The sequence below is a fragment of the Coloeus monedula genome, assembly GCF_965178545.1.
Source record: "Coloeus monedula genome assembly, chromosome: 18".
NCBI lineage: Eukaryota > Metazoa > Chordata > Aves > Passeriformes > Corvidae > Coloeus > Coloeus monedula.
In genome coordinates, this window is record NC_138798.1 from 3,612,536 (window position 1) to 3,636,508 (window position 23,973).

The following is a 23,973-nucleotide window of genomic DNA, read 5'->3' on the forward strand; positions in this document are numbered from 1 at the left end:
CAGAGCATCTGTGATTGTACAATTAGCACGAGCAGCAAGGTGTGCATTAGGGAGAAGTTAATGAAGGAGTCCAGCAGTACCACACCAGAGCTCGCAGCTCTGTGACAAATTTCCTGCAGAGCATCACCTCCCATGTAACTCATTTACCCTTTATGTTCGTGTACTTCCATGGATCTCTGTCGGAGCTGAGCCTCCACTGCTCAAAAGCAGCCCAGTTCCATGGATATTACTGGAATTATTTAAAGCAGCTGAGAAACTTTATAAGCACTGGGGGGAAAAAAATCAAACTCTGCTAATTATGGATTATGCTTCCTGTTAAACAGGGGACTACATTGCCCATTCCTGTGTTCAAGGTCTGTCACAGCAACTGGTGCAAAGGTGGCAGGGGTCTCTGTCGCCGCCCTGCACAAAAAACCGTATTTTCTCTATATGTAAAGTGCTTTGAGGTTTTTAAAAGCCCTGGATTTTAGGACTGGAGTTTGCTTTGTGGTAAAGTGTAACTGTGCTCTTGATGCTGCTAGACTGCATTGGTTTATCACAGAATCACGAGAATCAATTTGGTTGGAAAAAATCTCTGGGATCCTCGAGTCCAACCCTTGACCGGTCAGCACCTTCTCACCTAGACCACAGCACTAAGCGCCACATCTAGTCTTTCCCTGAAGGGGAGGTGATTCCACCACCTCCCTGGGCAGCTCTTGACAGCCCTTTAGAGTTGAGGCGAGCTGAAATCGGACAAACTTTTTCGTTCTGGGGTAACTTACGGCCTGAGCTTGATGGAAGTGGGGAAAAGAACGTTGTCTTGTGCTCGCTCCAGCGAACACTCGAGGAAAACCAGCGACGGGAGCTCTGGAAGCCCCCGCGCGCGCGGGGCCGGCGGCCGCCTCCGGACTCTCCGCCGCGCGGGCTCCTTCCCGCCCGGCACCTCCTCCGCAGGTCCCCGCCGGGGGCTGCTCGCTGTCCCCGCGGTTCCGCGGTGTCCCCTTAGCCCCGAGAGCCGCCCGGGGGTCCGACCCCTCCTCCTCTCCCTCACGCCGCGGCCGCGCTTCCCGCCACCCGCCGTCCCCTCACGGCGGCCGCCCCTCCCCTCCCCGCCGGCCCCGCGCGTGCGCGGAGCGCGGGCCCCGCCGGGCGGGCGGGCGGAGCCGAGCGGAGCCGCCGAGCGCAGCCGCGCCGAGCCCCGCGCAGCCCCGGCATTGTGCGGGCGGGCGCCCCGACACACGGATCGAGCCGCTGGCCGCGCCGAGCGCCGCGTTCCCCGCTGAGCCCGCCGCCCCCCAGCAGCATGTCGGGCCGGTCGGTGCGGGCCGAGACCCGGAGCCGGGCGAAGGATGATATCAAGCGGGTGATGGCGGCCATCGAGAAAGTGCGCAAATGGTGAGCGGGCCGCGCCGCGCCGGGACCCCGCGCCCGCGTCCCCCCGCGCCCCCCGCGCCGGCCCCGCGCGGGTCCGGGGCTCGCCGGCGGCCGCGGGGGGCGGGGAGCCGGCGGCACCCAGCAGCCATTTCGCTCCGGCGAGTCACATGAAGGCGGCGGCGGCGTGTGAGGGCGAGAGGCGGCTCCATTGTGCGGCCGAGCCCCCTCCCCGCCGCCCCCCGCCGCTCCCCGCGGACCCCGGCCCGCTGCCCCGCGCCGCGGGTCCCGGGCCGAGCGCCTCGGGCATGGGCGGGCGGCGGGGTCGTGTCGGGCGCCTCCCGCCGCCGGCCCCTACAAAGGGCCCGAGGAGCGGGCCCGGGGTGGCTCCGCCGCCCGCTCTTCTGGGTGGAAGTAGTGCTCGGAGAAGTGTTCTGGAAAAAAAGAAAACACGTTGAGAATACCCCTGTGAAGCTCCCGAGAGGTGTTTTTTTTTTGTCGTTGCCTGTTTGTGTATTGATTTCACCTCCCAAGTTCCCGGGGTTTGTGCGTAAAAGCGCAGCAAACCCAAGCGCGATCGTCTCCCACCGACGCTCCGGGAGAGAGCGCGAAACTGCCCCTGGCACCTCTCCTAAATCATAAAATAAAAGGTTATACCCCGTGTGAAATAAGTCCCTCTTGTTAGGCCTTCAACGCGTTTTGGCATTTTCCCGCTTTTGTATTTTTTTTTTTTTCTGCTTTTGTTAGAAAAACCCACACGAGGTGTTTAAACAATGCAGTAAAGCGGTCGCCGCCGTGCTCTGCATGGTCGGTCCGGGGATTTGGGATGGGATAAAGAGCAGTGCCGGTGTGACTCAAGAGTGAATCTTTCTTCCAGCAAGTTAGCTGACTGCTCAGCAGTCTCTGTGCATGTATCTTAAAATACTTCCTTTAAACGTTTGGAATCCACGGGGAAATCCCTTGCGTTATTGTTATTGTGCATCACTCAGCTGGTTCGAGGCTTTGAAATCAAGGGGACACTTTAATTGCCCTCCTCAGCTAGCGCTTTGTTTTCGTTAAAAGAAAAGCAAAATACAGAATTCGTGTTCGTTATTAGGGCGAAATGGATTGTTAAGTTTTAAATGGCCTTGAGCACATGAATGGGTCCGTTGGCGTGAGCCGGACAAAGAATCGGGACGTGTGTCCAGTAACGCCGGGCACGGGATGGGGATTTCAAAGAATCCAGCCATTGTGTGGGGAGCCGGAGCAGCCCCAGCACCGCAGCTCGGGTGGTTTCAGGAACTCTCTTCTACTCGGGTGTTGTTTTTAAGTGCAGTTTGCTGACTGCTGGGCCGGTTTTGGAGGGTCAGAACAACGTGCCGCGGTGTGACAGGACTTTTGTTCCAACGGGAGCGTGGTTGGATGTGTGGGACTGTTCTGTCTGTAGCTATTTCATTCATGAGCGCAGCACGCTCCTTTTGAATCCTGGTTTGTGGAATTCAGAGAGAGTAGAGACAGAAGCTTGGCCATTCAACAAAATACCTAATTTATTTATTTTTTCTTGGCAAGGACTCTCTGCCATCATGCCCGTTGCTATGGCTCTTTCTGTAAAACAGAAATCTTATGATATAAATAGATTTTTCTACATTTTAACCTTCACGATAGACAACTTGCTTTAAAGGGTTCCTGTACAGTCATGCAGTGTTTCTGTTGATTATTATCAGAAGTATTGATATGACTTTCTGTACGTGCACTTCACAAGTATTTACATAAAGCAATTCTCTTGTTTTCAAAGGAATCGTAATTTGAAGTTGACTCTCATGATTACCCCCTACCTGCAGTCAAATACAGTGGGAAATTAGCAAGAGAGATTCTGTGTTTTGTGGTTTCAGTGTTTTGAGAAGACTTGGCTTGTTAAATTGAACTTTCCACACTAGCAATTCCTGCATCTTCAGAAGAGCCACATCGGCAATTTCCAAGTGTGCAGTTTCATTTGCATAATAGGAGCAATTTGTTGCCATCCACAGCTCTTCTGTGGAAATGCAGCCACTGAAAATTAAAATACCTTGCGTCCAACATTTCCTAGAACAGAGTTTTGTGACACTTGTGTGCTCGGGGTGGTGCGTGCCAGGGATGGGCAGCGAGACAGACTGGGCTGTGAACTCATCCGAGGGGACATTGGCTTTATCCAGAGCTTTATCCACCTGTGCAGGTGTGCAGCACCTTGCTGTGCTTGGTATTCCTGAGCCCCTGTGCTGTCACATCTGTGCCTGCTGGAAGGCAGCTTCCATCAGGGCAGGCTTTGTTCCTTAGAAAATTAGTGTTCCTGGACAGCCAGCCCTTGGATGCAGGTCCTCTGTCTTCTTGTCTGTTCGGAGCGCGTGGCGCTTCTGGTTATTGCTGGAACTTAGTAGTAAACAGTGAAGTTGTTACATTTTTATCTTGAGATTACTGTAACCTTATCTCCTTTGTTTAAACCTTGCTCATGAATGAGCATCTGTTTTGGAAAACACACAGCACGTGGCTTACAGAATACACGGTTGCCTTGTGTTTGTGTGGCAGAAACGTTAAATTTCCACAGTAAGAGAACAGTTCTACCTTTCTTTAACAATACTTAAAATTCTTTTCTCAGTCTATTTTAAAAATCCTCTGAGATTAATTTGTCACAATGAATGGTATAGGATTGGTTTTTTGTCTTTAAAGGTTGATGGGGACGTGTAGATTCCAAGTGGGCTCCAAGAAAAGAGGGGCAAAAACTCTTATGCCCTCAGCCAGCATAAGAAAAATACTGGAGACTTGCTTGGTTTTTGTCAATGTCTGATTTATTAAATGAAGGAAAACGCAGACATTTTCTGAGAGAGAAGGGATGAGCAGGAGGAAAGCTTAAGTGGTAGGATGTCTTAGGAGGCAGTGAAATAATTTGCATGTAGCACTGCTGGACTTTCGGACAGCTGTGCAAACATTTGAGGGTGGAGGTCTGGAGTACCTGGTGGGGATAGGTAACCCTGGCTTTAGAGAATGCTCTAGGAATTGGGAAATCCGACTGTGTTGCCTTGTCTTTGAATTGCAGTATTTCTCAGAAGTCCTTCGACCTTCTTCTGACCCATCAAAGCCCTGATCTGGAGGCTGATAACACCTTAGGGAGAAGAGGTGAACCTGGACAGCTGGTGAAAGTACTTGGAGAAAGTCAGGGGAAGAGTCTCTACAGGCTGTGTTACCTGGTCCCGTTGACTGGGATTGTGAGCTGTGGCTGTTTAGGATTTCTAGGCAATGCTGCTGTAGCTTTTCTGTTCACTGTCTCCATTCAGACTTGCTAAAATGTTTTTGTGTGGTATGTAATGCTCTGAGATTGAGCTTCTGTAGGTTTTGCTGTTTGTGCCTCCTTCTTCAAATAGGCTTTTGCTCTGAAAAGGAGTTAATGACATAGAACTCCTTAACATGATGTCTTTGGAAAAAGGCTGTTTGCTACTCCCAAGATCACTGCTTTAGCCTGGCTGTGTTGGGTTTCCTGCTAAGATTGTAGTTCAGGTAGTGGCAGTTGAAGTAAAAATACCCAGTGTATGTGCAGGAATGCTCTGAAGTTCTGTAGTGGCCCAAACATGCTGTTACCATGCTTGAATTATGATACCTTTTTTTAATTCTGGCTTGTGATTATTTCTTTCTGAGCCAGGATATGCTCTCTGACTTCAGTAGAACTTGAAGTTAAAGTTTTGTAAATGTGTAAGCCATGGTTCTCTCTGCTGTGAGCAAGGTGCTTGTGGCCACATGGAACCAGGCAGGGCTTGCTTTAAGCCATGCTGGCCTGTGTGCATTACAGGAGACTCCCCGAATGTGCTGTACTGAGATAAACTCAGAGAGAAGGTGTCTGTGACCACATGTCCTTGTCCAGTTACTCTACATGGCATTTTATTGTATTTGCAGCCTGGTCAATAAACACCATGTGTGTTTGGGGCTCCTTCACGTTAGTCACTAGACAAACATCTACTCAGCAGTAGGCGTGCTCGGAAAAGCACGCCTACGCTTCAAAAAATCATTTTTTGTGCATCTGACAGCACTTTTTGTGTATAATAATGGCATATTCTTTCCCATCCCCTTTCTCTTTTGCTTGATCCCACAGGGAGGTCATAATTCTGTGATTTTCACCAAACTCTGTTGCAATGCAAGTGAGTGTGATGTGATAAATTCAGCATTATGACGTCACTTCGTGATCACCAGCAGAAGATGGGGTATGTGGGAGCAAATCCTTGTGTAAATGCAGATCACCGTGATGAATGGTAGTCATGGGAAAAGGCCAAACAAGTGGGAAAGCCTTTCCTTGAGTGATATATTGGCAGTAAAGGCTTTCTGTGTCTCTGCTGTCAAATGTTTCTGGCACTCACTGCTGCTGCAGAAGCTGCCTTGACACTTTCTCTATAAGTGTAATATACACTGTTGTGTTTGCTCACCCGTATATTACTTTTATACGTGGAATCTGATGTTCATCTGTGGAGCTTTAGTGTTACTAAACAAAGTATAAATATATTTAAGAGTCTTGGTTTTTTTAGAATGGGGAATTGAGTATATAATGATGTAAGTTCTGAGATATTAGTATGCCTCAGGCATGAGCGCTGAAGAAGTGTTGATACTAATGCTTACCCTTTGTACCCTTGGCTGTCCTTTAAATGCTGTGCAGATACAGTTCAGAATTTAAAAATGCTTTTACACAATTTCAGATAAATGTAAGGGGTTTTTTCTGTTGCACGGATTAGTTTCTGAATTTACTATAACTAAAATATTGAAGATACTTTTCAGTGTGGAAGATTAAAATTAAAAATTTTATTGTATATATTTTAGATTTGCCATTTTCTGGCGTTGTTACTCCTGAGTCATTCATGGAGGAACAGGAGAGCTTTGAAAACAGGCAAAATGAGTTTTTTTGTAAAACTGTGGAGTTTTATCAGCTAGACATGGACAAGTAAAGTTAATAATTACCACATTTTTAGCCTGATAAAGTGTCAGGCTGATGGTGTTACATTAGCCATCTTTTCCAATCCAACAGTCAACACAGAGATCAACCTATAGAGAATAACAGGGGATGGTGCAATGACAGATATTGCTCAGTCATCACTTACCGAAGGTGGAATAGAGTGATGGGGGTGGAATTCTGGTCAGGATTTTTGGATGGGTGCAGCAGACAGGAAAACAGGTGAAGAAACTACTTAAGGTTTCACAACAGATTGAGCACAAAAGTTCATTAATTCCTCATTCCTACTCCAGCACTGGGCCGATGAGGATATTCTGTGGTTTGTGCAGCATTTCCCAAACTTGCTGCCATGGGCAGCATCAGTAAATTATCAATTCTCACTGAGTGAAAAGGAAAGTCCCTGATCAGCAGGTTGGGATGGTGTCTTTGCACAAAAGATTAAAAAGTGAGTGTTCAGAGTAGAAGTGGGTTTGGGGTTTTTGTTTGCTTGTTTGCATTTTGGGTTTTGTTTTGAAATGGTAAGGCAGTAAGTATTACAGATAATATTCTAAGCTTAATTTGCAATAAATGTCTTAAATCTTGAAATGATTTTACCCTGTTGATCTTTAAATGTCTGAAATTCATTGCGTTTCTTTGTTAACAGATTTGTGTTTGTGCTGCCAATGCTTTTATTAAGTTTTAGAGGAGGTTGTCTTTCTTTTTTTCTTATTAATACTTTCATGGTCTTAAACTGTCAATACTGTAAATACTTACACATGTAAAATATTTGCATAATAGCACTGTGATGTTGGGTTTTCTTTTTAGCCATAAGTGTTTGCAGGACTGGGATGTTGGTGTACTTCCATCACAAAATATTCTTATTCCCGTTGTTGTCTGAATTACTGTGTATTGAAATCAGCTTAAAAATCCCTATAGCTGAGGGTTATCAAAACTTAAAGTGGTACATAAGAAGCTCAGAAGAGTTAAAATGTCAGGGCTAACTTTAATACTAGAAGGAAAAAGTTACTAATATAGGTTTCCTCCTGTGTTCTACAGTCTGTCCAGTGAAGATGCTGTGTGAGGCTGCTTTGAGATGCTAACAGGTATCTTGAACTTTTGGTTTTCCAGTGCAGCATCTCTAAGTAATATTTTGCTGTAGGAAAAGAATAAAATCTTGATTTTTTAAAAAAACATTTATTCACCTCTCCCCACACCCAAAACAAAACCCCAGCTGGTTTTATTTCCATAATTTCAAAGGTTTTCTTTAGTAGAAATAAATCTAGTTTGTCTTGTATCCTTAAAAAACCCCAAATTATATCATGATCATCTTTTCACAATTAAGTATGCTCTCATTATTGACATGCCCTCATCTCCACTGTCATTTTATCGCATGTAGAGCTCCAAATTAGAGTGAAATTGGATTTTGACATACTTCAGCCACCTAGTGTACCCAAATGGCTGTGTCTAAACACATTGAGGGAACACTGCTCCACAAAGAGCAGTGGGAAAGAAATGAATTTGAAATAGTTTTGGACTTCAATTAAAATATCATTATGGACAGATCCAAAAATGTATCAAATAGTCATACATAATTTAGTTTTGCTTTTGTTCTTAATTAAACAGGAAAATGCTTCTTCTAAAGGGAAAATACAATATTGAGCTTTAGTGGCTAAAACAAATAGGAGGATGTTTGTGACATTTGTACAGTGTGGCTGCTTTTGATTCTGGAGGCCCTTTCTAAAAATGGAGCTATCACATATATATAAATACATATATTTGGAGTCACATCCAGCTTCTCCCATCCTGCAAAGAACATTTTTTATTTTTTTAATCTATAACTGGATCCCAAATCTATTATTTAAACGTGCTTATGGAAACATACAAAAAAAAGCCTGAGATCTCATGCCAAATTAATTTCAGATGTTCCTGAATATTTAATGGAATCGGTCTTTGTTGTTAACTTTTAATCGATCCATTTGCAGAGCTGCATTGCAAACCCAGGAACCAGCAGTGGTAATCTGTGACCTGAAAACTGATCACAGAAACGTGATGAAATTTCTCTGGCATTATGGACCTTCTTTTAATGCCCTGATGTGCAGAGCTCAAGGAATTCATCCCTCAGCTGAGTGCTCAGCATCCCTCTCCAGCCCAGCACTGTGACCCCCTAAGGCAGAGCTGCCCTGCAGCCACTTTTCCTTCACAATTTGTCAGTGTCACCATTCACGGCTGGCAGAGTCTGCACACAGTGCCTGAGGTTGTGCTTTCTCCTCTCTGATAGCCTCAGCCTTGCCTTTCCCCAGAGCTGGGCTCTCCAGAGCCTGGATTCTGCACCATGGCACATATTGGTCCCCATGAGGCTGTTGGTCCTATGGCTGGAATTGCAGAGCTGTCTGTCAGGGGTGTGGAGTGAACATTAAATTGCCAGCAGCAAATTTCTGCCCCCAAATAAACCCCAGGTGGTCAAAATGCATCTAGATTTCTAATCCCATTAAACAGCTTCATGACAATCAAAACACACTGGTCTGTCTAAACCCTCTTCTGCTGTCTAGAAACTTAAGTGAAAATTGTAGGCATTAAATCCGCATTTTCAATTGCTGTTCTTCTTAACTTTATCTTTAATTCAGATCTTATTACTGCTACTGCAGTTACTCACCCAGTCAAGTAACAGCCCTGAGAAATCTGGAGGTTAGCAGTGCTCTAGCAAGTTGTGAAATGCAAAGAACAATTTGCACAATGCAGTGCTAAAGATGATGTAATAGAGATCATCCTACTTAATAGCCTGTTTAAATCCTTGACAACTTACAATAGTAGATCACTCTCTTCTGAATCCGAAGTTTAACTTCTCCTGCATTGTAATTTTATAGGGAGAAGAAGTGGGTGACAGTTGGCGACACATCCCTAAGGATTTACAAATGGGTACCAGTAACAGAGCCTAAAGTGGATGATGTAAGTATCCTGCAGTATCTTGCTTTTTCCAGATGCAGTTGCTCTTGTTGAAGCAAAGTCGAAAGAAATATTCTTTGATTTTCTTTGAGCCTTTAAGCTAAGACTGGTGTGGGTCTTGCAAGCTGCAGGGAGATGTTGATCTCTACAGCAAGTGATGTTGATGGGTCAGTGTGTGACAGTCTCCCTGGAGTCAGCTGGGATCAGTTCTCAGATAACTGTTAAACATGCAGCTGAAACTGAGTTTTAAACCTTTCAATAACTGGGAGGCAGGGAGGGTAAGTTTTGGCATGGATTATTTTTCCCCTCTTTCTCTCTGATGATTTAAAGAAAGTGGCTGGTTTGGAACAGGGCAGAGAGCATATTCTGTGTGTGGGTCACTGCTATTCTGCTCAAAAATAGGTTGCAAAACACTGACATGAGGGTAGGAATATCCTGTGGCACTGGGATCACTTGTATTAAGATGTCCAGCCCAAGTGATACAGCAACACCATGCTTCTGTTGTGATGTGTGTTTTCCCTTGATAAATGTTCTGTCTGTGCATCATGTTTATGTTCTTTGTGTGCACTGTTCATGTGGTGTTGGCAGAAATAAGTGTAAAAATCAAAGTCGATAGGACTTGCAAACTGCCTTTCAAAATGATCGTTGCTCTCATCTTATAAATTGTAATACTGTGATAGAAGGAACACTAACCCATGATACCACAGTAAATTAATGATACAAGAGAAAACATATCCTAAGTTTGGTACTCCTTCCTTGGGCTGTCACGTGCTTTTACTTTACCTGAAATAGGAGTGAAGGCCTATCTGGATGAAAACTTCTCCATTAATAGATGTGCAAAATGGTGGTTTTTCAGACAAGACAGTGTCATGACCTTGTCTTATTCAGACTCCAAATTTAAGACCTATTTTTTTTTTATTAGGGTTGTTTTGACTGAGTTTGTTTATTTCTATACTTTGTTGTCCCACAGATTTCAGGGACTGTCAGAGTTGTGGGGGTTCTTCCATTGCTTGGGCAGCATCTCTGTGAAGTTCCCCCTTGGGAACTGGGAAACCTGTTCATTCTTTCTAGTTGTCAAATGTTTGGTCTGGATTTTATTATTAATAGTACATAGTGGGGGAAATTTGTGCTATCCATATGAGAGGGAGTGCAGGGTTTAGGATATTTAGGCTCATGGCTTCTGGCAGTTGTCTTCCTGCTGTTCAGCTGTGCCTGCAGGATGGGTGCTGTGGGACTTGGAAATGGAATTTCTAAGTGAGCTTCTGGATGAATTTTCAAGGTCACTGCTACCCAAAGTCAGGTTCTCTATTATGAAGAATGGGTTTATATAATGGTCTCTATGTGCAGAGTTTAATTGTGTTTCCTGAGCCATCATCTCTAAGTTGAGGCTCCAGATTTGCTGAAATTGGGACACTTGTTTAAGACCAGTTACATTGATGTCCTACAGTCACATTCTTTTCATTTTGAGTAGAGGCTGTTGTGCAGCTGCAGTTGTTGCAGGCTTGGTGTTGCAAGGTTTCTGTCTTACTGCTCTGGAAGGTCTCACACAGAGCACAAGCACGTATATTTTAACAATAAATATCAGGCAGGGATAATTTCGGCTATTAAATTTTGTTGTGGACATCCTTTTATATCCAATTTCATCACTGTGAAAGACCAGAAAATATATTTGCTTTTCACTAAAACAGGAGAATGGGACCTTCCCTATTTCAAGTGGAAGTTGTCTTTGATTTTGGTGAACAGAAATTAAATTACTTTCCCCATCATGTGTTGCTCCTAAGACACTTTGACATTTCTCTGCACTACAGTTAGCTTGGCTCTTCCTCCTACTGGTTGTAGAAGGCTGTTCTGGAATCTCATCACTTTGATGGTTAAGCCTCTTTAAAAAACACTTCTCAGCTTAAATTGCTCACAGTCACTTTCAATATTTCTTTTCTGGCAAAAGTGTCCTTTTTATCTTTAAAAAATGACAAAACCAAACCTGAGAGAGATCATGACCCCTGTGACCTTTTGTTTTGCAAAGGTAAAGAAGTCCATGCGCTCTCGCCTCTGTTTCATGCATCAGCAAGTAAAATCTGGCTTCTCTGAAGTAAAAATACAATTTAGAAACAAGCTTAATAATCTGTTTAAAATAGAGAGAAAAGTCCCTCCAGATATCACTTGTTGAATTTCTTCTGCAGTCTTAGACAATATTTGATTGTGGTTCAGTTTCTTCCCTCGTTGGGGGACAGTTTCTGTCTGAAAGGATGGGATGAGAGCATTCTTCCTGGAGTCAGGCTTTTAATTGTCTCCTCAGCAGGCAGGATCTCCAAAAGCGGTGCAGCTGGCTCTTTTTCCTGTGAGACTGATTACGTCACCTCCTAATTGCAAATGCTGCATCCCTTAGCAGGCACAGATTCCCCACGTGATGGATGCTACGGTCCCTTCCTTTGTCTTAATCCTTGTGGGTTGGGAGCAAGTTGGGACCTACAGTTCACACAGGGTTGTTGTGCTTGTGCTCTTTGGTTTAGGTCAGTCTGATTTTTCTTAATCCATCTTCCAGTTTGAATGAAGAAACAGCATTAGTTTTAGAGAAGAAGGTTTCATTTGAAATTGTGAGCTGTTCTTACAGAAGCGCTGAATGGGGAGGGTTTTACACAGCAATGTGGATTTCTCTGCAGGGCCGTAGTCTCATTTGTGTGTGCGGCCTTTTGTTTTTCAGAAAAATAAGAATAAGAAAAAGGGCAAAGATGAAAAATGTGGCTCTGAAGTGACCACTCCAGAGAACAGCTCCTCCCCAGGGATGATGGACATGCATGGTGAGTGGGAGAAGGTCAGACCCAATTACCCTCTTACACTGATGTGAAAGTGTAAACCAACAACCTCAGCTTCTGCGTTGCTCCGATGTATGGACTTGAATCAAAGTGAAAACAGCATCAGATCTCACTTGGTACCTTGGATGTCTCTTCTGTGGATGTACTAACTGTTGTTTAAATGCTGTTTATATTTGGGCTATGAGTGTGAGGGAAAAAATATTGTTAGTGGAGCTAAATATGAAAATAAAATGGAAATACCTGTCATTCAAAGCACTGCACTCAGGTGAAGTAATAACTCTGTCGAGTTTGCTGCTTGAAGAACCAAAAGACCCCCAAAGCCTCAGTGGTACCTGCTATAATTTAGGCAGGTTTTGTACTTACTAACTTTCTAACTGATAAAGGTCAAGAGAATTCTTCAAGAGCCAGGAAAGTGAGCTCTGGTTCTGTGGTGCCTTCCTTCAGCTGCAGCTTGATGAAATTAACTGCTCAATAAAGCATTTTTTTGTTGGCCAGTCAGGCACTATGAGGTCAATTTTATTTAATTTAATTTTTTTTTTTTAATGTGACTTTTGAGTGTTACCCTGGTGTTTATTACAGAGCAGCTTGCACAGCTCAGCTCTGCTTCAGGTTTTTACCTTCTGGGTGTTTGGATAGCAATTATGGCTGAGAACGCAGCACTGTTTGAGCTGATAAGAGAGGATCACGTTTTAGTGGGTTGTAAATTTTTAATTTCAGTTTTATTTGCATTTGTGTTGCCTCCTGGTTGCTTTTTGCTTTGCTGACAGCAAGTGTGGGCTTGCAGTTAAAGGAGTGAGCAGGAGTTTTGCAGATCTGGATTAGTTTTTCATCTGTTTCAAACCTTTTAACTTTTGCCTTGATCAGATCATTTAATTTTTTTTAAGTCTTGATTCTCCCATCCATGAGGTGAATGTACTACTTGCTTTTTTTATCATTTATCACCTGTGTTTTTAACTGTACAATTTCACACTGTACAGTTTTGTGATAAAGTTACTGTGGTCTGACTTCAGGCTGCTCTGGAGAGAGGTGGTCCCACCAGCAGCTCTGTGTTCCTGAAGTCCTTTGGATGTAATAGTTGTACAGATGCAGAGGGAGGTGGATTGACTTATATCTAGTAATTTAATTCACAATGTTTTGCAGGCTTAGTTTTCTTTAGGGAGCAGGAGCTTCCCTCTTGGTTATCCATGGATGTTAGTCTGGCTTAAAGGAAGTTGTACCCCACTACTGTCCATAAAATAATAGCTGAGCTACTTAAACCACTGTCACAGGGAGAGGGCACAGGCAGAGTATTTCCTGTTATCTACAGATTGTGCTGCAGAAAATTCCTGTGATCCAAGTCTTTGAGGGCTAGAGAATATTCTGGACAATTATCACTTGGAAAATATTGATATTGGGACTGGATGTTACGTTTTACCTTGAAGAGGTTTTGGGTTGGTATTTTTTGACCTTAAGGACACAATTCAAAAAATTATCTGCTCATCTGAACATTGGAGTGATGAGTATTTGTAAATCTGCAGCATGAACTTACTTAGCCCTGTGTTATATGAGATCGTCACTTCAGTTGATCTGGTTTACTCATACTACACAATTCTGGGTTTTTTGGGATCAGATCTGAGTAAAACACTCTTTATTTTAATGTATAAAATTTCTTAGAATTAGATTTTTGGTCACTGCTTGAAAACTCCATGGGCTGTTGTGGAAAAAAGTTGGATGTGTAGTGTGAGTCTAAATGATTGGACTTGATCCCTAATGAACTAAATTATATCATGTGTTACCAGGGAGTAATGTCGAAGAATTAAGGTGTGCTTTGTACCTTGTCAAATCAAACTTTGTTGCTTTCCACTCCTCTGTTTACAGATGACAACAGCAACCAGAGCTCAATAGCTGATGCTTCCCCAATAAAACAGGAAAACAGCAGTAATTCCAGTCCAGCACCAGAGCAGAACTTGGCAATACAAGCAGACGGCACTGAAGTCAAGTCTGACGAAACTCAGGCAGAGGCAAAGGAGCAGCCTGGTTCAGAAGGTGAGCTAGGAGGGCCATTTGAAAGCCAAACAAAAAAAAGTTATCCTTTAGTGTGTTATTTATTTGCTTATCCACTTTAAGAACTGGAAAATAACAATTTGAAAGAAATGGTTTCTAAATTCTCAGCATTTATGTGAAAATGGGCCACAGTTTCTCTGACCTACTGGTGATCTTCCACACAACTGGAAAGGTCACACTGACATTCAGGGTCTTTTCAGAGAGAAACAAACAAAACACTGGTGTATTGTTCCCAAATCTCAGCCTTGAAAGAAGAAATAATTTAAAATCATCTTTGAAATGGCTGCTACGATGTAATCACACAAATCCTTGAAGGTATTATTTTGTGTAGATCTGTGGATGTTTGCTCTCTAGTATGACAGTAAAATAGAGGTGAGATACTTTGAAATTACTTTTTTAGTTGTGTAAACTATAATGCAACCTTTCTTTCCTCTTAATCCTGCTAGCTACCTATTCAAAAGTTAGCTCTGAGTTCTGTCCTAATTTTCTAAAAGCATTACAAGATTCTATTGCAGTTGTGCACAGATTAAAAATACCTGTGGGTTAAGAGATTGTTCTGAACTTCACTCTTTAAATGGTATTTTGGGTAATTGAAACATGCTCTGTATTTTTATTCTTGGAAAGATAACTTTCTTTGTCCTATTATAACAGATAAAAGATGTCCTTAACACCATTCTAATAATTTGGTTGCGGAATTCTTCCCGTACCAAAGCAATTAAATTATGCCCTCCTGATTTAGTTCTTCACTCAGTAGATCCACTGACCAATTTAAATTTAGAACTTTTATCTTGGTAATGCCAGAGTGGTTAAATATATTAAGTGTTGTCATTCTTAACTGGGGTTCAAATCTGACAGCAGAACCAGCACCAAATGGGAATAAATCAGAACATCATTTCCTTCAAAGAAAATCTCCACTTGCATATTTGGCCACAGTAAACAGTAAGGATTTACTCCCAAGTCTAATATTGTCTGAACCTGCTTATGTGAAGCTGTTACATAGCATACATGTTCCCCTGGCTAAATTTAGGTTCAGGGAAAATCGTACCAAGTCCTCTGGATTAGTTCCAGCACCAGTTATTGTAAAATGAAAGGGAGACATAATGGCAAAAAATACCCGCTATGTGGGTTTTTTTCAGTTGGTTAAATGCTGTGTTAAACAATTTATTAAACATTTATCTATCTTGTTGTGATCAATCAGAACCCTGCAATTGGGACATTATTCAGCTGGTCAGGGTTAATGACCTTGCACGTCTATCTCATGTTACTCCACTGAAATCAGGGAGGTTCCTGTAAGCCAGTTTGGGTGGTCAGAAATGCTTAATGAGGAATTCTTAAATAAGGTGGATTCAAAGCATTCTGCTGTGTGAACAAGTCCTGCAGGCGTTGGAATAACTTTGGTGGTTTAAGGTATGGATCCCCTTGTCCAAAGGTCAGCAGCAGCCTGAGGGTGTCCTCAGGAGCAGCTGGAAGAGAACAGCGGTGATGAGCTGGCTTTGTCACGGGGAGATGGGCACATGGCAGAGTGCTCCTCAGCTCAGTGGGTGCTGAGACATACACAGCAAAAATTGAAACTCAGATTTCTTTGGACCCTTGGGACTTGTTTCTTTATCAGCATGAAGATGCATTTCTGGTTAGACATGGACAGGAAGAGAATTCTGCCCAAGTTTGCTGAATGTGATCTTTGAGATGCTCATCATGGGCGTCACTTTGTCTTGAATTCAGAAATGCTTGTGATGCTTTTTATACAGTACACCACAAAAATATCCATTACTCACTGGTTATGGCATCTTCATTAACCAAAGCTGTCCAGCAGTTTTGTCTGATCTTGCATTTCTCTTCATCTGGAATAAATTCATATGTTCTTTGGGTCAGGGATCTAGGAGTACATTTTACATGTCCCTGTCCCCTGTTTAAGTAAATGGGTGCTTTAACCTTGAGTCTTCTGTAAGTCTTGTTTTGAGAGAGGGAAGGGTTTAAAAAAACAACCAGTCAACCAAAAAAAAAAAAAACCTCCCAGTGAAAGCTGGAAGCAAGTAACAGCTGTAACAGGCTGGAGGACCTTCACACCTATGCACCAGAATTAAAAATTTAGTTGTTAAGCTAGTTAGCTGAATTCTATCTCAAATGTAGTATCAGGCGAAAAAAAGGATTTTAAATATATGGCTGAATTTTGATTCAGGTAACTTTATTCTCTCTGCTTAACCACAGGTTTTTAGAGCCATTAGTTGTAGCAATTCAGCCTTTTTGCTTCTGGTTTGAAGGAATTCCCTTGCAGTCCAGACTTGTTTGCTGAGGGCTCGGACATCCTGTGTGAGGCTGTGCAGGAGCTTGGCTCCCTCTAGGGTCTGATCCTAGGGTCTGTGCTCTGGCAGCAGGAAGGAAAAGTTCTGGCAGCAGCCAGGTTGTGATCCTGGAGTTTGAGCTTAATTCACCATATCCGTACACTTGTTAGGTGTGTTGTCATTAATGGTTACAGTGTGGGTGAAATGTGTGTGCTGGGGATGTTGCTGATGGAAAGACATCCTGGAAAGCTCCTGCTGAAAGCTTTCATTTGTTTAAAATTATTTCTTGACATTTCAGATACCTCCGATGAACAGAATTCACAGTCTTCAATGGAGAATTCCATGAATAGTTCAGAGAAAGCAGAAATTCAGTCCTCTGGAGAAAATGATTTAATTACAGAGGCATCTAAAAACTCTCAGGTAACTTCAAGTGCAAAAGTCAGATTACATGGTCTTGGAAAAGCTTATTTTTACTTAAAAGCAAATGTAAGGAGGACAGTTTCGTATTTCCATTGATTTCCAAAGTGAGGACAGTAAAGCAGCTGTAAAGTATGAAATGTGCCTGTGCCTGGTTTTGTGGTGCAGGTGACTGGCTGCTTGAATCTCACAGAACTGGAACAGTAAGACCAGATTGGTCTGATGGGTTTCTCAGTTTATTAAACCAGACCATGTTTTTAAGGGAATATTAACATTTCACATTAATAAATTGCTTGGAACAAACCTACTGGACCCTTTGAGGACCATTCAGAAGTAAAACACCTTCTATAAAGGTAATTGCTTATGGCAGTTAGGAGAGTTAATTTGTGGATATTTGGGTGTTTACTCACTGAAACACTGAAAAATTCTGGATGGGTGGGAGGAAGAAATTATCCTTGCAATTGTGCCCTTCTCAGGGCAGGACAAGTCCAGATCCTCAGGCAGAGCACCGCTCCTCCTGGTTTTGCTGTGGGTCCTTGGTTTCAGTGCACCCTCCATCGAGGCTGTTCCTTGGAATATTCACTGTGGGTTTTAGCCTGGAACTAGAATTTTGCCCTTTGTAGACGACAACAAATGCAAAGATGCTGAGGTAAGATGTAAGTAGAGGAGTGACTTCAGGCAGCACTGGGACATGTTCTGGCATCCAGGGATGCTTTGTCTGGGACACGTCACACACCGGGGAATTTGTTGGTGCTGTTTGTTTGATGTTTATGGTGCCTGAACTTCAGTGCAATGATAACGTGGCTGTTTTTCTTTTCCCCCCTCATTAAGGACTCTGAAGGAGTGCCACCTTCTAAAAAGATGAAAGTAGAGGCTTCCCAACAAAATGTTGAAGAGATTTAGACTATAGATTTTTCTGGTCAGTTTTTATGTAAGGTACATCAGTGGGCTTAATTATAGAACAACCTTACTTAAGCATCTTCTCTTGGATGAGGACAGAACTCCTAACTTTTCAAGTTACCAAGCAAAAATCCAAGAAAGCCTAACAAAGGTTTAACTTCTCAGACACTGAAAACTTTTTCCTGTGAAACAAACATTGAGAACTTTTAAGTTACTGTCTCTGAAATGGTTGGAGTAAACAACTCAGGAGGGGTCTACGCACTGTTTCTAAAGTCAAAATTACAATTATGTTGCTGCTGTATTTTTTTTTTTCATTTCTCTATTTAACATTGTAAGATATTTAAGGATGGTACAGGTCAGGTATTAGCTTTCATGTGAAGTTCATTGTTCTGGCGTGATGTCTGCTTTTGTTTTGTGCCTTGTGTTCTGAAAACAGTGCTAACTTTTAAAAGTTGTTTTGCAACTGTCTCCTTTGCAAAGTGGCCTATGTTTGCATAATGCCATGTAGTAAGGCTTTTTTTTTTTTTTTCTTTTTCTTTTTTGTTCGGGGTTTTTGTTTCGTTTTTAAGTTTTAAATCCCTGGTGCTTAAATTTTTAAACAACTACGAATCAGGAAGCCATTTTCACTCTTGGAGTCCAAGGAGAAAAAGGAGCTTGATATTTTATTTTAGCAGCTATAGTGGAGATCTTTTATTGAATGCATGGCATTCGCAACTGTAAATTTGGTCTTCTAAATACTTAACTTCATCAGAAGTTAACATGATCTGTTTACCATTTATAGTCCAGATCTGAATAGATTATAACACAGGCACTTAAAATACTTACGTATTAGGTCCAGATCTCTGTACTGGGTACAACTTGCTTTACAGGAAAGTTCCACTATGTACATAAATAGGATCAAAGGGATTGATGCACAGTGAGTTTATTTTCAATTGGTCTTTTTTGATATCATGTTTTCACTGAACTGGATTTCATTGTACTGTTTCATTATGAGATGTTTACTTCTATGTTCCAGGAAAATACTGTATTGGGGGGGAGGGGGGTTCCTTATTCTCTTTCAGCAAGTCTTGTAAATAAGCCTTGTTGTTTCCGTAGTCCAGTTCCTAACACCAGTTAGGAATGTTCCTTCTCTTCCAATTACATTGAAGTGTGCTTATGCTAATTAAACTAATGGAAAGGCACAAGGTAGGTGCAGCTCCCCTCAAATTCCTGGCAAGCAGAAGTGTGGAACCATCTGCATCAGGTCACGAGGGTCTGGTCTTCCAGTGGGCTTTGTACTTCCAGGGAATAAACACCCGGTGTCGGTGGAACCGCTGATCTCCCACTTCCATGCACACACATCCATCCATGTGTACACACATGCTGCTGGATCGGGCCCTTGCTCTGCCTTCTCCTGGTGTGGGAGATGGAACTTGTAATTTAAAATACGATCTCACAGCTCTGGAGATGGTTGCGTGTAGTTTGTAAGCTGAAAAACTGTAAATACTTTTTTAGACGAAAAAAAGACGTTGCTTCCAGTTGATAACATTTTTTCATAAATTAGGTCTTCGTGAAGCTTATTTAGGTCTGAATTCTCCAATAGTGAAAATGGCTTGCACCTAGACTACTGCATTACGTTTGCAATTACCACTTTATTAGGAAAAATAATGAGGAATTGGGGGGAGGGAAAAGGGGAGGGACGAGTGGGGAGCCAATACTGACCTTCCGTAAGATGTTTGTAGGATTGAACCCCAAATAACCTATGACACTCAACTTTTCCTTTATGTTGAAATAAAACATTTTGGATTTTAACTGAATAAAATCTGATTGCAAATCATTCATGAAAACAGCGTGCTCCCTAATAAGATTTTGGGATTTCTGGTCTGATCATGAAGTCCATTAACATTCTGAAAATAAGGAAATGAGGAGCCAAAAACTGAATTTGCACGATATATGCAATGAAACGGTAGAATTCTCTCTTGAATTGTGTGTATGCCTAAAATGTGGATAACTGGTCCATGACGATTGATTTGTATGTATATTACATTCAGATTTAAGTGATATTTTGTGAGAAGTTCTATTGATATATTAAATGGGCAAATCTAGAAAGATTCAAACTTTTAAATATTTTTGATTTACTAACTTTTCGTTATTCTTAATGCTAAAACAAAACAAATTGATGCCACCTTTGACAAGTAGTTGTGTTTACTAATCCCTCTCTTCAGGTGCATCGCAGCAAGTTTTTAATTTTCATTTTGTAGACGTTTCCAAGGGAGTAAATAGACTTTTCATTTAGGAACTAATTCCTGTACTTTAGGAAGAAATAAAATATATAAATAGCACTAAAAATACCTCAAATTTTTCATTAGATAGAAGCATTTATTGGCATTATTGACATCAACAGGTTTAATTATAAACTTCCTTTTCTCTCCTGTGGCTTCTGCTCAGAACTGTTCATTGTTCTGTGGCTAATGAGACAAGGCATCATAACCATCTTCCTAGAGGCTTTATTTCTGAGGTAGAAATCCTTTATTTACAGCTTCTACAGAATGCATTCAGATCTTTTATTTTAACCAGAGATTCTAGTGACAACAGACAACTGAACAAGCAGATAGATTTGGGTTCCTTAGACCTGTTATTGTCAGTCTCTGGGGGAAGAGACTTTGACATTATCTGGTATAAAGAAATCCAAAATAGTGTATAAGACTGTTATTAGTCTTCTTTTGAAGTGCCTGATAACATTTATGGGCCAACGGATGTGATTGAACACATTTTAATGCCAGAAAGTACAGATGGGACCAAACCAGAACATGGAATTCGAATCCACCTGAGGTTTGAAACCAGATCTAAATCCAGCTTTTTTTGGCTTGGACCTATCTCTACCCAAAACTTGTTTTATGAACTCACTGTATAAGGGTTTATTGAAAGCATTGAGAGGTGGAGCAGGAGGAGAGATGTAATTTTTTTCAAGATGACTGAAAGTTCTCATACAGCTGATATTTTAGAAATAGTGCAAATATCAAGAAGTGCTTCCTTGCTACAATGCTGAATGTTGGAGCTTCAGTTACAAATAAATAAATTAATTAAATAACAAAAAAAAAAAAGATAAAAAAAATAAAAAGAAACTAGAAGCAAGCAAGTAATTTAGCTGAGTTGGTGGAACATGTGGGAAGGCCTTCCGGATAATCGATTTACTCAGCCAAACATTTTATAGCAGAACTATTCCTTGGAATTTTTATGCTTGGGAAAGTAGTTGTTAAACATTCCAAAAAGTGCTGGCACTTACAAAACAACAAAAAAAAAAATCAACAAGGCAGTATAAAATATTGGTTTTGGGTGGCTATCTTCATACATAAACATTGTCATGTTTTGGAATGTTCTTTATATCTAAGGGCCTGTTAGAAGGTGTAATGAATTTTGTTTTCTTCAATACCTAATCGTTTTCCATCTTATGATTTGTGTGTGTGTGTGTTGTACAGCAGTATAATTTTTCACTTATTTATTCCATCGGTAGTTATGGTTTGTACAATGTACAATGGTTTCATTTCAAAATAAAATAAAAAATCACAACATGAATGCTGTGTGAATAATTTTTATCAAGAAATTTAATCTCAGTTTTGTTTTTTTTTTTTAAATTTGCAATAAATTTCTGTTTTTATAAATAGTATTTTAAAATGTGCATTCTCTGGTGTTGTCTCGTTTGGTAATGTGTAAAATGATCCACCTTTGAGCAGTCCAAAGGTGTCTTGATAATTGTGTGGTGGGGCAGGGGCAGGCAGTGGTTGTAAGAACAACAAACAGACATGGCCAATGTAATTACAACAATCTGCAGAATAATTTGGTAGTTTCAGATAATTCAAGTACCAAATTCCTCAGTTGGTGCTCAGTTAATGTGTTGTGGTAACTTAAATTGGAGGGGGGAGGGAAGGCAGAGTGTGGAAACGTGCTTCACTTTGGAAACGAGCTCGAGTCTGATACTTGCAAGGGTAAAACTCCAGAAGAGTTTTGGAAAGATTCTTTACATTCAAGATAGATATAAAGTGTCCAGCTTATTTTTAGTGTTCTGTGTGCTCTGTCCCAAGGTGGCCTGGAGTTCTACAGGCAGCTCCAGCCCACTCCTACCTTGGCTCTGTTGCCCCCTTCGCATTTACTGGGCTGCTTGTAACATCCTCACCGACCCCTTACATTCACTAACCTGGGAAGGAAACTATTTTTAGTTTGGTTTTTTTTCCTTCTCCAGATTAGTGAATTAAACCAGGAGACGCACATCAAGAAGTTCCATACGGGGTGGAACTGGAGAGAGAGGAAAGGACAGGTAGAAGCAAGGCTGTAACTCAAGATGGGTCCCAGAAGGAAAGGCCTCTGAACAGGTAAGGCTTGTGCCAGGGAGCGAGCAGCAGCAGCCTGGAGCAGGGCACGGCTGGAGGTTGTCCTTGTGGTTTCCTGGGAGCAGGACAGGCACGGAGCCCCGGCCGAGTGAGGCGTGCACGGCTGGGCTGGACTCCCGCACTCAGCCCCGGCCCAGGCTGTGAGTAAGATTCCTTGAGCTCTTTCCCTCATCAATATGGGAATGCTTATCTTCCTGTCTGTAGATTCGGGAGGATAATCTCACCACTAAGTGGTGTGGGATATACTGTGGGAATTAAACAGCTTGGATGGCTCTGTTCAGTGTGTATTACAGTTGAATTCTGAGTCCTCCTCCTGTGCTAAAAGCCTATTTCAAGGAATTGATGTTCCTTGAAGGAGCATCATCAGAAGCTGGTGGCCTGTGTTTCACCCTGCACTGTGGATTGATGAAAAACAGTAAGAAAAGACACACTCAAAAGATGCTGTGGCCTCTTAGTGTTTCCCTGTGCCTCCTGGAATTCATTGCTGTGGAGGAGGAGAGGATTGCTGGCAGTCTTGAACTGTTACTGATCACCTAAAAGCTCATCTTAAAAAGGCAAACCAAGAGGTCTGTCTCCAAAGTAAATGGATTTATTTTAAGGGATGCCCCTTGCCTTGCATCTGGCAGAGGAGAAAACCCTGAACTTTTATTAAGTTAGTAGCTGTAGCTTAAGGCTGCTGCCCTTTCTTTAAATGATGGTGTACTCCTGACTTCCTAGAAAATTGCACTGCTACCTAATGACTTTATTTTAACAAGTCACCCCTCTTTTCCTACAGGAGGAAACACGTGTGGCTTGCTTAGAGTTTAGTGAGGTCAATGTACAGGCTGTTGTCATGGAAGTACTTTTTACAGTGCTGCTACTGATGTGATTTTTTTAGTTCAGGTTTAGTTCTTAACAAACTACATGGGAGACTTTTAATAAGTATTGTTAAACTGAGAATGTTATTTTGAAATGTTTTAATTTTTTTGTACTTAAAATATTCTCAGAATGCCTTGCTGACAGGCAGCACTTTATTTTTCTTTTTTTAAAGCAGATGTTAATACAAAGTAGCAATAACCAGCTTTGAAGCTAAATATGAAGGGCCTTTTCTTCACAATTTGAGTCATATGTGATGCTGACTAAGAGCTAAATGCTAGTTTTGGTTTTTAAAGATCTGAGACAGCTCTCACATGATGTGATCATTCCTTACTGTTGCTTTCATATGTGGGGAAGTGTTTGACCTACCACTCCTCCCCTAAACACAGAGATCAGCCTTGATTCCATGCTAATGGGGAATGTCAGATCATTGCATGGGCGTAATTGGGATATTACAGGGATGCCTCTTCCCTCCTCGCCCAACACTTGCTCTCAATTTCTTATGTCTCCCTTCATCTTATTTCTGGTTTAACACACGAGAAAAAGAAGCATGTGGCTATTTAATGTTTGGAAGCTTTTTCCCTCCTGAGGGTGGCTTTGTAGAAGAGCCTGTTTTTTTCATTTTAAGTGTGAGGTCCTAGAACTGAAATAATATATGCAATTAGTATAAATGCTTTGGAATGTGCGTCCTAGGATCTGACTGCTCTCCTGGTCACAGAGGGTTGCACTACAGGGCAAGTTTGAGATCTTTTCTCTTGACTTTGTGTACACATACATGCATGGGGTTTTGTGCTGTAGGATGATGCTCTCTCCCCACACCCGCCCTATTGCCATGCTTTTATGTTCACCTGCAGGATCCATTGCTTCCTTTATGCTTTTGAGAAGGATGAATTCCGATCTTGACTTCCCCTGGAACAATTGTGGTTCCTTTTCACGTGGCACTGAGCAGGTACTGGGTTAGGTGTGAGCCACCAGCCTGGCAGCAGAAGCTCCATGTCCTGATGTCTCTGTGACTCTGCAGGTTTCCAGCTTCTCTGGCTGCCCTGGCTTCTTGCAGACTGCTTCTGGAAAATAATAAGCAA

At 42.0% G+C, this 23,973-nt stretch overlaps 1 protein-coding gene across 3 annotated transcripts; it reads left to right on the forward strand.

Moving 5' to 3' along the window:
* Positions 1-1,207: 1,207 nt before the first annotated feature.
* BCL7A (BAF chromatin remodeling complex subunit BCL7A) lies at positions 1,208-19,357 on the forward strand. Of its 3 annotated transcripts, none has more exons than XM_082293699.1 (6): positions 1,208-1,374; positions 9,136-9,217; positions 11,916-12,012; positions 13,885-14,052; positions 16,651-16,772; positions 17,601-19,357. In XM_082293699.1, exons 1-6 carry the CDS (start codon positions 1,283-1,285, stop codon positions 17,670-17,672), a joined length of 633 nt encoding a protein of 210 aa, XP_082149825.1. In that variant the 5' UTR covers positions 1,208-1,282; the 3' UTR covers positions 17,673-19,357. The 3 variants fall into 3 exon arrangements, with proteins under 3 accessions (XP_082149825.1, XP_082149823.1, XP_082149824.1); XM_082293697.1 differs by lacking the exon at positions 17,601-19,357 and adding an exon at positions 17,246-17,594; XM_082293698.1 differs by lacking the exon at positions 17,601-19,357 and having other exon boundaries at positions 16,651-17,191.
* The last annotated feature ends 4,616 nt before the right edge of the window (positions 19,358-23,973 follow it).